Below are 12,471 nucleotides of genomic sequence, written 5' to 3' on the forward strand. Positions count from 1 at the left end.
CACATGACTTTGTGGCTGCGAGGATGAATAGACGATCCATCCTTACTGTCCTGCTGTGTGTGTGTGTGTGTGTGTGTGTGTGTGTGTGTGTGTGTGTGTGTGTGTGTGTGTGTGTGTGTGTGTGTGTGTGTGTGTGTGTGGGATGGATGGAATATGCGATATGTGAGATGGGACCGGGGAGCTGCAGATGGAGACGCCACAGGAGGAGGCATGTGTTTATGAAAGAAGTGAAGGAGGCACACAGATTTGACCTCTGCAATGCAGTTGGCCAGGTGTGGGCTGTCTCCTTGAATTAGTGCACCCCTAGCCATCTTAATAAGGAGCGACTCTTTTTGAAGTGAAAAGGAGTGAGCAGGCACATGTGCAGCCTATTTTCTTCTCTCTCCAAATCTTTGTCTCTGCTTTGTGGGCATTTAAAGAGTCAAGACCTGGAGAAAGCTAAGGGGAATCCCAAAGTCAGCTAAAGACTTCTTAATCTTAAAAGTTTGATGCAACAAGAGACAAGTTTGTTTTGAAGAGCTCGTCTCGCTTAGACCACACATTTGATAGCGCTGTTGCAGTCCATGTTCACACCTTATCTTTTGTTTTATTTCTGAGTTTATAAATGTGAGATGAGGCAGTGCAGCAGCAGAACAGCAGTAAAATATAACCACACCAACCAGATACCATCTTCAAGTGAAAACACAATCTACATTTATAATCAGCCAAGTCACAGTTTGGCTGGAAAGTCTCATATCTAGAAACTGATTGTGTGAAAGAAAATAATAATAATAATAGAGTCAGCAAATAAGCACAAGCCACAGTACCACAACAACACCAGTTTGCAGGCATTTAAAGTGAGATGTCAGAAGTCAGAGGCTTTACTGTAAAGTTTTACAACATCAATAGTTTCTATTCTTCAATCTATCTCCGTGTGTTGTTCAAACTAATCTTTATAACCGCCCACCCCTTCCCTCTATAAGATGATCTCTTGGTTGATGGTCCCTAGGCGACTACGACCTGTCCAATCAGCTGAAGGGGGCGGTGCCGAGGATTCTCCTGCTATCATCACATTTGACAGCTGCTGCAGCGGCTCACATGACCAAACAACAATTACCTCATACATGTAGTACTCCTGCTGAAGGTGTTACATTGGAGGCACCGCTCCCTGCGTTGGGCTGGATGGTGGCAGGAGGAGGAGCATTCATGAAACCACTGTTATGATTTCACTTCCGGTAGATATCAGTGGGTTTTAAATGACAAGGTTAATTATAGCCTCCAGTCAAGCCAAGCGCCCACAAGATGTAGCTGCTATATGGCGCCTTTCATACTGCAAAGTGACAACACCTGCATAAAGTTGGATGTTGTCTATCATCATGGCTCTTTAGCAGTTTTAACCTGACTGATGTTCGACATGTTAATCAATGCGTTTGAGTGTTTTGGGTGACCACGTGTGCACACCTTCCACATATTGAGATATGTCCCACTTCCTGACGTGAGACACGTGCCTCTCGCGAAGAGATGCTGATTTATGGATGCGTCACCCCTGAAACCCACAGATGATTACCGGTCAGGTCAGCAGCTGAAACAGCTGAAACAGTTACTGCAACGGGGAGGAGATACAGGACACCATAAAAACAAACTTTCGCTTTCAATCATGCTTCTAAGCAGTTGAGACGATTAAAATGAAAATTCCGAATTTGAAATTTGCCTCCTAGAACATGCAACTGTAGTATGAATTTAAAAATCCTGGGTGATTTCCAGAAAAGCTGTCCTCTGAGCTTCCCCTCTGACCTATCCCAGCCAGGCAAGAGGAGGTGGGTACACCATGGACACATTGCCAGCCTTCACAGTTTCTCATGGCAAGGCAAAGGATGTAGAAACTGCATGAACTGTGATCTGATTGTTCAGAATGAGGTCTGTATTTGACTTAAGACACATGTGGATGTGGGTCAAAAGAGAATCAAAGAAGAAAGAGAACCAGGTTACCTTGAAAACACACAGGTGACAGATTTGAACATAACCAGCAGACTTGAATGGGAAGTCCTTACAAATATGAATATTATCCAATAAAGAAAAAAGTGCAAATAAAATCATGTGAAGCTTCCATTATGTTTTAAGGACATTTCACGAAGGACACATATTGTGTTCAGCCATAGAGTATATCAGCGCTGGCAGGTACCTCAAGACTTTGCTGCCGGGGAGTTCATTAGTGAGCTGCTGACCTTATTTTCTGTGTGAATGACATTTAATATCAACTCTCTATTTCTGTAAGGAGCCAAGTTTAGAGGTGCAGGCTGCAATAAAATATGCTCCACTGTTAAATTCTGCATGTCACAGCCTGTAAATCTGTGTGTTCCCAACAGACAAAATGACATTATGATTACATGCATTTAATGTACATAGTCAGTTGTGTCGTGTTACATCGGTCTGGCTGGCCAGCGGTTTGTTGTTCTATTTTAGTAAAACCAAATAAATGTTAGAACTCTTCACTCTCACGTCTCTTATCCAGTTTCCTGATACTATCTTTCAGATGGTATAGTACACATGTATGCAGACAAACACTCACAAGAGCTCCTTCTCTGAGAGTGACCAACATCAGTCACAGTGGAGACGTGTAAAGCGGAGAGAGTGGTGCAGTGCAATCACAGAGTGCTCAGATGAGCTCCTAATTTAGCGCGCGTAGCCTTCTCGGACTCCCTGGGAGGGTTTGGTTAAATTACAGGCCATATTTTTAGTGAAGGCTAGGCTTCATGCCTGGAACTGCCAGGGCAGCTGAGGACCATCACTCACACGCCTGTCAGCCCCCAGTTTGCTCAACATCGGAGCTGTTAACGCCTGTGAATGCATGTGTGTGTCTGGTGAGCAGGAGCAAAATGAGGCCATTCTTAGAAACGGTCACATTTTTATTGCTTGATGTGAGCTTCTGTATGTGCGCCCTGTAAATATTAATTACTGGGAACAACAGTGTTGCTTTGGATCGCACGCATGCCGCAGACAGAGAAAAACCAAAGAGGCCAGAAGTCTCAAGTGGCAACCTCCAACAGCCAGAAATGAAGCCAATAAGGAAGTGCCAGAAACTGCACTTCCTCTAATGGCAACTTCAGACTAGTAAAAACGTAACACATTCCCCTGAGACTCCCATATATTCAGCAAGTAGCATGTTTATAGCCTGCTGCGAAAAAATGGTTTTGTTATGTAGAGCTGATTTCTACCTTCATAACAACTCTACAGAGTGAAGATTTTCCACTGTGTTTTTGCTGTTTGCACCTTCTGGCATTATCTTATAGATCATAAGGAGGAACTGTGAGGTACACTACTCTAAGAAATTTGTGCTTAGGTTTTGGTGAGTGAAGCTCCGGCATATTATTTCTGTGTTGTTTAGCAGAAATCTACACATAAACTTTACTGCCAAAAGTATTTGCTTGTATGCTTTCACACACATATGAACTTGAGTGACATCCCATTTTTAATCCAAAGAGTTTAATATGATGTCTGCCGAGTCTTTGCAGCTATAATAACTTCAACTCTTCTGGGAAGAATGTTTTCTGGCGGCAGGAATCTGGGCAGGCCAGTCAAGTATTTCTACACCAAACTGGCTCATCCGTGTCTTTATGGACCTGACTTTGTGCACTGGTGCACAGTCATGCTGGAACAGGAAGGGGCCAACCCCAAACTGTTGCCACAAAGTTGGGAACATGAAGTTGTCAAAAATGTCTCGGTATACTGGACTATTAGGAGTTCCTTTGACTGGAACTAAGAGGCTGAGCACAACTCCTGAAAAACAATCCCCCCTCTACCAAACTTTACATTTGGCACAGTGTGGTCCTGGCAACTGCTAAACCCAGACTCATCCATCTGATCACCAGACAGAGAGTGGCCATGGCCATGTTACCTGGTGTCACGTTTCCACTGCTCCTGTGGCCATGACTGGAACATCTGAATTTAGTGATTTGTATGGGTGCATAAATACTTCTGGCAATATAATGTATATGTGCCTTTACAGTTTATAGCTGTGTCTTGCAAACCAAGCTTGCATGCATTAATTGATAACCCTCTACAATCTCTCATATAAGTACCTTCACAAGAATGTGGGTCATGCCATGTTACACTGGTCTTAGACACTTCCAGCGTCAGATGTGGCCACAACCCTCATCACATGAAAAACTCAGCTGATTACGAGTGGAAATCACTATGTCTGGAAGTAGCCTAACCCTGAAACGGATGCTAAACCTCATGATGTTGCACACCACCAAGTGGAACCAAGTTTAGGTTTAGAGGAACCGCTTCTGTTAAGCAATCACTTCTAACTATAAGGGCAAAAAGAGAAGAAACAAGCAAAGTCATTTACAGCAAACAGAGACAGATGATTAGCACCATAAATATTTTTTTTCCAAACAAGGTCCCATTAACAGAAACATCTGATGGTTGGTGGTTGACTCATAAATTTATTCAGCGTGTGGGGGAGCTGCCAAAGGATCATGTGAAATATGTAGCTCAGCTTTTCATCAAGAAAAACAAACATCAACAACATTTCTCACTTGCATTTCTAAACATGGAGCAGTGGCAGTCATGGCAATGGCCTCGAGTAAGATTGATCGTAGACACATTCGCCGTGTTGTGATTATGAAACAGGCTGGATGATGTGATTCTGTGTGGCCCTGGTGTCGTTCATTTTGGTTCAATCTAAATACATGGACTGTTATTCCATATGGCAACAAAGAACAATCCCTGTGTCATCCATCATTACATTAGCAAGGTGATACACGTTTTTGACAGGGAATTGATAGATTGCCATGGTAACTCGTGTTGCACACCTGATCCGAGTATCAAAGCACCATCTGCTGAATTCAATTCAATATCATTTTATTTATGTAAAGCAATTTCACAAAAACATTCATCTCTTTATATTTTATGGCAAAGAAAACATTATTAGAGAGATAACCCCAGTCGTCATGGCGTCTCCTATGATCATTTGGCAACATTGGCGAGGAAGAACTCCTTTTTAACAGGAAGAAACCTCCAGCAAAAAACAGGTCTAGTGTGTGAAGGGAGGGAGAAGACAGAAGCAGGAGCACAGATAGAATAGAATAGAATAGAATAGAATAGAATAGAATAGAATAATCCTTTAATTGTCCCACAGGGGGAAATTTGGTTGTAACAGCATAAAAAAAAACACATATACAAATAGAATAGGACACAGGACATAGAACAGAAACACACAAAATTTTTACATATTTACATCATGGACAATAGTTATCAAAACAGTACTGTACAGTTATTAAAATTAAAGTACAGATATGTGGCAAACCCAGGTTGTAGTGTGCAAACAGAGCAGGAAATTGAAAGATGTTTAAATAGTTAAGAATATTTAGAATAATTAGAAAAGTACAGATTGTGTATTGTACCTGTGCATTAAAAAGTACATTTAACTTCCAATAAGTTAGTGTATATACACTGAGAAAAGTAATGTGCAAGTTATAACAGTATTAGTTGTTTGGTTTATTAGTGCAAATTACAGCGCTGATGTAAACATCTGTTTGTTGGGAGCAGTTTTGATTTTGCAGTCTGACAGCTGCAGGGAGGAAGGACCTGCGGAAACACTCCTTCATGCATCTAGGATGCAGCAGTCTGTCACTGAAGGAGATACAAACAAGATACAAAACTACAAAGAAACAAAAGTATAATGCAAGTATAATTTCCACTGATTTCACTGTTCCAGCGCTAACTATAAACTTTATCAAGAAGGAACGTTTAAAGTCTAATTTTAGAAGTACTGAGGGTGTCTGTCTCCTGAACCCAAACTGGGAGCTGGTCCCACAAGAGAGGAGCCTGACAGCCGGAAGCTCTGCCTCCCATTTTACTTTTAGAAACTCAAAGGAACCACAAGTAAACCTGCAGTCTCAGAGTGAAGTGCTCTGTTGGAATAATATGACGTCTTCAGGATATTTTATGGCCTGATCTCTCAAGACTACATAAGTGAAAAGAAGGGAAATGGCATTTCCAAACATGCAAACAAACTGGCAAAAACTTTTAGCTTGGCCTCATGAGTCGTGTCAGTGGACAGAACTGCCATTTCATCCTGTTTAATCCCGTCAGTCACAAGGACGGACTGAAGTTTGAATTGTGTTTTTATAATAGCTCTTTCCTGGATCTCAAAACACACCCATAGGGGGACAGCTGAAACAATCTGGGAACCCATCACTTATGATCTGACGACTTAGCTTCTTAGTGATCGGCTACTGTTTCGGGGAACAGATAACTGATATCCATGCCAAGACTTATTGAGGGGTAGTTCAAATAGAGAAATGAAATAAGTTTAAAAACCTGAAAAGCTGGCCATATCAGGGTCACTTTATATCACTTTTTCAATATAAGCTGAGTCTGTTACTGAGGACTCGAGGGGGGGGGACGGTTGTTGAAAGAGAAACACAAAAAGAACTGCTTTCAATCCTATGTTGGTTCAGTAGTAGTATTCTTTACTCTCAGCTGTCTGCATCTTGTTATTATGCATCATGTGCTTGTGAACACCTGCTCGGCAATAACAGTCTGCAACATTTCCTCTGCTGATCTATCTTTAGGGACCACAACAGGCTGAAGAGCCACGTTGCCTCCTGCGTCTTAGCCTATTGTGTGTCTCTTTTTTATCCTAAGGGACAGGAACCCACGCCAGACTCTAACAAAAGGACAACTCCCTTCCTCTCATCTTAAGGATGAAGGCAGGAGGCCAAAACAGTACAAACAATATACGCACGTTTCACTGTTGCAGGAAAAACAGTGCAAAGCCTCGAGCCTGACATCCTGTGTACTATCCTGGGCTTTTTCCTTGGCGTGTTTGATAAGGAAACATGTGTACAGGTCATCAGGTCGGAGGAAGTCACAGGACATTCATGCAGAGAATATAAAATGATGAAATTAAATTTATCTTGACCTGACAGGTTAACCTTGGCTTTTAGGGTCACTGGTGCTCGGGGAAAGTAAACAGAGTGGCTCTTTGTGAAAATATAAAATGTGGCACTATGGACTGTTCCTACAGACCAACAAACAAAATGTAAGAAAAGAAATTTCAGATAGCTTACAGCCCGTCAACATGATCTTACTTACATATCTATGATTAACACGGGTGATGAGAGAGGTCTCCCTCAAATCCCCCAGTGAGTCCACAAAGTTCAAATATCTAGCCAACGCATCCGATCAGGAGAACGACATCCATAGTGCACAGTTCACAGTGTAGCCAGCATTGGTCCCCCAGGGTTCAGCTGTCAACATTAAATATTACTGCAACATCCAGAGGTTTCTGGTGTAACCCTGTATATGGATGTAGCTACCATAACTTCACCCATTAGTGATTACCCAATGTGAAGTTTCAAGCGGAGCAATTTTGCTGTCTCCAAAAACTCCAAAACTGAGGGATACACCACGGGATGTGGTGTATAAATTACAGAGAAGACCCAACCACAAGCATGCCCTGCTCTATTGTCCTTATCCAGTCTTTAAGTCTGACATCATTAGTCAATTCTGGGCCAAAACTCTGCTTCAGGTCCCAACGTCAAACAAACACTGCGGCATCGCTGAGAGTTACAAACTGTCCAGATTCTTTCATCTTTAATCAAATGATCCGTGTTGCTTCTCTACCAGGTGTAACAATTAAGTTTAACCTCCAGGCATCCATGAAAACAGAATTTTGACGGTGTTAGAAGCTAGCAGGGAGTTCGCTTGCTAGTTTAATGGGCTGTAGTCACATTCATATGGTTTTAGCTTTAAAATGAATAGTGCTAATAAAAACCGAGAGAGGCCGACAGTGATCACTGACTTCTTTTAGGGGCTTGTTCAGATTAAACAGAACACGATACAAAGCATTCAAACATGTTAAAAACACAACAGCCTTAATAAATGCAGAGTAGTTTGGACCCGGAAGCAGGGTTCATATGTCATCACTTAAAGACCGGATTGGCTCTAACAGGGAACATAATTTACAAAATAAACTTCATGTTGTATTCAATAGATGTGAAACTAGAGATAAAGCCCATCAACTCATCACAGATCTGCAGACAATTACCCCAAAGACTTCTGTATAAACACTCCTTTTTGAAATCACAGGAGTCGCCCCCTGTTGGCGATTTGGAATATTGCATATTTATAGCACTTAACAGTACTACGTTTAACCACCATCATATTTGATTCATACACTTCTACATCATCAGAATGTAAATATTGAAATTATATTGTGAGTTTAGTTATTTTCCCTGAGTGATTTATTTTTTAGTTTTCTTGTGCTTACGAGTTCTGATTAGATCGTTTAGTTCCTTTTGCATTTCCCCCTTTGATGCCTCTCTGTCTTCTTCCTGCGTTCCCTGTATTTGATCTGTCATGTCTATCGTGTATGATAAGTTCTGTCTCCGTGTTTATTCATCTGTGTTCCAGTCGTGTCTCTCGCTCCCTCTCCTCTCTGTGTTCAGTCAGTTGGCTTCTTGTTGTGTGTCTCATATTTCCTGTTTTATTTTGATAGTTGCTTGCCCCGTGTTCAGTGCATTCAGTTTTGCTTCCTCCCCGTCTCAGTATGTTAGATCTGTTCCAGCTGTGTTTCCACTTCCCTCGTTACCCCTCTGTGTATTTAAGCCCGTTGTCTTCCTCTGCTTGTTGTTGTTTTGTCCCACATAACTGTGTGATTTCCTCCATGCTTGTGGTAATTCCTAGCTCTCTGTTCCAGTCTTTGTTTTCCAGTTTCCTAGCTTTATTTCCTTGTTTATAGCTTCTAGTTTTTGGTCGTTAGTGCCTTTATGTTTGAATATTTTTTGTACAGTAAAATAAAGCTGCATTAATCTAAATTCTGGCAATCTGACACAAATTTTCACTTGGATTCAAGGATGACCTGACGGAAAACTGGTGGTCGGAGTTAAAGTTCACTGACATCATGTTTTGCAAAATAAATAAATAAATAAATACTTCTCTCTCACCTCTTCAACACCATAACTCTGGAAAAATGGGTTGATTGTATTTTAGACTGAAGTGGTCACACTAATCTCCTCTTGTGATGCAATAATCGACAAATATCTGTGTTTTTGTCAAAAAAAATGCAGCCATGTAAATCGATTCCGTCACCAGACTCAGCGCTTCATGGTTGCTTGTATCACATATAAAATATTAAAGTAGAAAAGAAGTTAACCTCCTTGCCATGAACAAGAAGACACTCACAGGTGAAAAAAAGAGAAATGAAAGGCAGCACAGGCAGAGAGCTGATAAATATAAAAGCCTGTAATAAAAACCAAATAACTGGGTGGATATTTTTACCCGCTCACTATAGTTAACAGGAACTAAACTGAAAACTAAAACTAGCTGTGAAAAAAACATCTTTGTTCAACTTGAACTTGAAAAACTAAACTAATATAAAATTTTAAAAAAAAACGAATAAACTAAAACTAAACTGAATTCAAGGCAAAAAAAAAAATACTAACAAAGTAGAAATTACAGAACAAGAATCACTGTATCAGGATACCATGATGTCACAGTACTATGCTGTAAGTTATGAGTCATGGAGGCAATGTGAACGTTCATTTAGAATAAACTTTATTGGCAAAACATGCGAACATAATAACAGAATCATAATCATAGTTGTATATTCTCTATATTCTATATTATCACACACTATATATCAGCCATGTAACATAAGAACAAAGCTTAACAGAATCAAATATATTATATCAACATCTTCATTTCCCAAAACAATAATTAACCTCACAGAGCTTCAGAATCTTTACAGCAAACAACATCCTCTGTTATCAGATCCTTACAATTAATCAATCAAAATGGAAACATTATACAATAATCATCTATAGATTATTTTTGTTGTAATTATTTTTTAAATAAAGTCTTATTACAGATTACATGTAATTTCAGCATTCATTGGGATTTAACACGTTTTTATATTACGCTCCATAATGTTTCTGCACACAAAGAAAATCCCCTTTTTCTCATATTTACAACTCACAGGCACCATCTACTGGCTGTAGAATGTGACCTAGTTTCCTCCCCAGCTTCAAACCAAATCTGTCACATCTGGACAGCAGCGGCTGTGCAGATGTGAGCAGAGCCAAATCTCTGGTCATGAATTAGCTGAGAGTACATTCTTGGAAAGGGGAAGCCAAGAAAACACTATTATGCAATATAACTATTGATTTTTGTTTAGTTCTTTTTTTTTTTTACATATATATATATATATATTTTTTTTTAAGTAAACTTGAAGAAAATCAAAAAAAAAAAATCTAAAAATGTGCAGTAAATACTGCAAAAACATGGCTTTTTAAAAAATATTTTGAAACTATTGATCCTACGTTAAACACTTGAGCCATTAAAAATACTCATCATAGCCATCAGTAGTAAGGGGGCTCCTCTCCAGTGACTCCGTTGTCCAGTCCATTTCCTCCCATCCATTCCTCATTCAGCTCCCATATGATATCTTGCAATGACAGCACTGGCAGTGAGCTATCCTGGACCACTGGCGGATGTCCTGCATCCCTGCCGTACTCAAGAGGTGCTGGAGTCGGAATACTCCCCATCTGCGAACTCGGAACTTCCAGACAATCCGTTGGGCTGCTCTCTTGGCTGCTGTTGAAGAATCCAGAATCAGGAGTGTCTGCTTTGAATATTTGAAGGAGCTCATGTATGTCTGAACTTGGGTACATGGAGGCGGCCTGGCTGGAGCTTGAGTTGTAGCTTACCATCTCCATGGGAGGCTGATGCCATGCAGGAACCCCAGTGGAGTTTTGGCAGCCTGGCTGAGGCATGTATTCCCACAGGCCTGAGCTGGGGTTATTGCCCATTGAGCTTCCTGGTTGAATCCCATACGCGGCTCCACACTGTCCATACGCTCCGGTGGCATTGAAGGCAGGAGGAAACTGTCCATTGTTAAACACCTGCTGCATTTGAGGTGCGAAGGCCTGTGTGTGGTGGTGAGCCTGTGAACTGTCCGCTGGGATCTGAGACTGGCACTGGTCTTTGCTGGATCCTTTTGATTTTAGGGTGCGAGCTCTTCGGTTCTGAAACCACACCTGGACGGGAAATGAAGGAAAAATACGTGAGCTACAGCTAAAGCACTCCATTCTGCTGTGTTAATAATCATCTTTCTCTTTTAAGCAGAAGCTATCAGCTGTCAGTGTGTCTCTTCCCTCAAATAAGCTCCTGATAAAAACAGCTGGTGTTATCTCAACAGATAAAGACATACAGTGACTGCGGTATCAAGTCCCCGCACAGCAACAGCGGAAGACGTACAAAGTCCATGAGGGTCTTTAACCAGCTTGCAGGTCAAATAATGTCATAATTATTGTTATTTTATTAAACAAAAATGAAATCCTAACCTAATCTAAACTTACAAACTGTATTTATTTCATCTTTATATCTTTCTTGCTCCATCAACAAATATTTACCTGGATGCGGGACTCGGGCAGGCCTGTGGTCTGGGACAGGCTCTCTCTGATGGTGATTCCAGGGTATGGGTCAGTCTCGAAGGTGGCGCGCAGCAGCTCCACGTGTTCTTTGGAGAAGCTGGTCCTCTTCCTGCGACTGGCAGTGCGAGATGAGCCGTTGTCGAAGGCCACAGGATTGGCGTCATCTGTGGAAAGGAGCAAAAGCAGATTTTTCCATCAGATCAGACGGGATGTAAGACCAATTTTCTTGCTGTACTATCTTAGCAGCTACATAAAGATGTAAAATGTGGTAATCCAGCTAATAGCTTTCTTGTGATCTTGTTGGAGTGAGTCACTGTGCAGTATCCCAGGAAGCTGACTGTTCATCCGGGTGCAGTGTTTCCAGCAGGACAAATGTTTCTTCACTCATCTAAGTGACTCTTTCAGTCTCCAGACATCACTTGGATGAGAAACGCTGCGTCCCAATGAACAGATTCAACTTTCTGGGATTTTAAAAATTGTCAACCTGGATGACTGAGCATGCAAAACAGTGCTTTTTGCTGAAAAACCTGAAAACACACAGTTTAGTTTTTCTAAGTTTTCAAATCTGGAGAGCAGCTCTTACCATTTGAGTCCTTCCACATGGCAGCAGCTAGAATGGATCTCTGGATGTACAGCAGTTGAGAATGGAGGTCGCTCGTCTTTCCCTCGAAGTGTCTCTGAGTGTCCCCTGTTTACCTCTGGTCACCTTTTATGGGCTGTCACCTGAGGGCTCCACAGGGGATCCCGGTGACATCACAACAGCTGGATGGCTAACTCGAAGTACCCCCACCCCTTGACTCCGGCCCCACCCTCGTACCCATTATCACCTAAGTTGATTGATCGTCGAAACCAGTTAATTAAAATACGACCTGCATGTGATTGTTTGTGTTTTGTCGGCACATGATGGCTGCCCAAGAAACAGAAAACATACAGAGCAAGATAGAGCGCGAAGATTAGCCAGCAACTTTTCTGTGCACATATTTCTATATCTATACACAGTTATATATTTTATTATGTATTAGTTTGTGTTTTTGCATATATTTTTACT

The 12,471-nt window shown here is 41.3% G+C and overlaps 1 protein-coding gene across 2 annotated transcripts; it reads right to left on the reverse strand.

Annotated features, from left to right (window-relative positions):
- Positions 1 to 9,534: 9,534 nt before the first annotated feature.
- On the reverse strand, positions 9,535 to 12,135 carry LOC308388626 (uncharacterized protein). 2 transcript variants are annotated; one of them, XM_080869463.1, is made up of 4 exons: positions 12,007 to 12,135; positions 11,403 to 11,587; positions 10,698 to 11,027; positions 10,359 to 10,584 (listed from the first exon to the last, which is right to left on the reverse strand). In XM_080869463.1, exons 1-4 carry the CDS (start codon positions 12,023 to 12,025, stop codon positions 10,504 to 10,506), a joined length of 615 nt encoding a protein of 204 aa, XP_080725589.1. In that variant the 5' UTR covers positions 12,026 to 12,135; the 3' UTR covers positions 10,359 to 10,503. The 2 variants fall into 2 exon arrangements, with proteins under 2 accessions (XP_080725588.1, XP_080725589.1); XM_080869462.1 differs by having other exon boundaries at positions 9,535 to 11,027.
- Between the last annotated feature and the right edge of the window lie 336 nt (positions 12,136 to 12,471).

This window comes from Rhamphochromis sp. 'chilingali', assembly GCF_963969265.1.
Source record: "Rhamphochromis sp. 'chilingali' genome assembly, chromosome: 20".
Taxonomy (NCBI): domain Eukaryota; kingdom Metazoa; phylum Chordata; class Actinopteri; order Cichliformes; family Cichlidae; genus Rhamphochromis; species Rhamphochromis sp. 'chilingali'.

Coding starts and splice junctions, on each gene's coding strand:
- LOC308388626 (XM_080869462.1), bottom strand. Junction 11,028..11,402: donor TGCCCGAGTCCCGCATCCAG/GTAAATATTTGT, acceptor TTTCCCGTCCAG/GTGTGGTTTCAGAACCGAAG.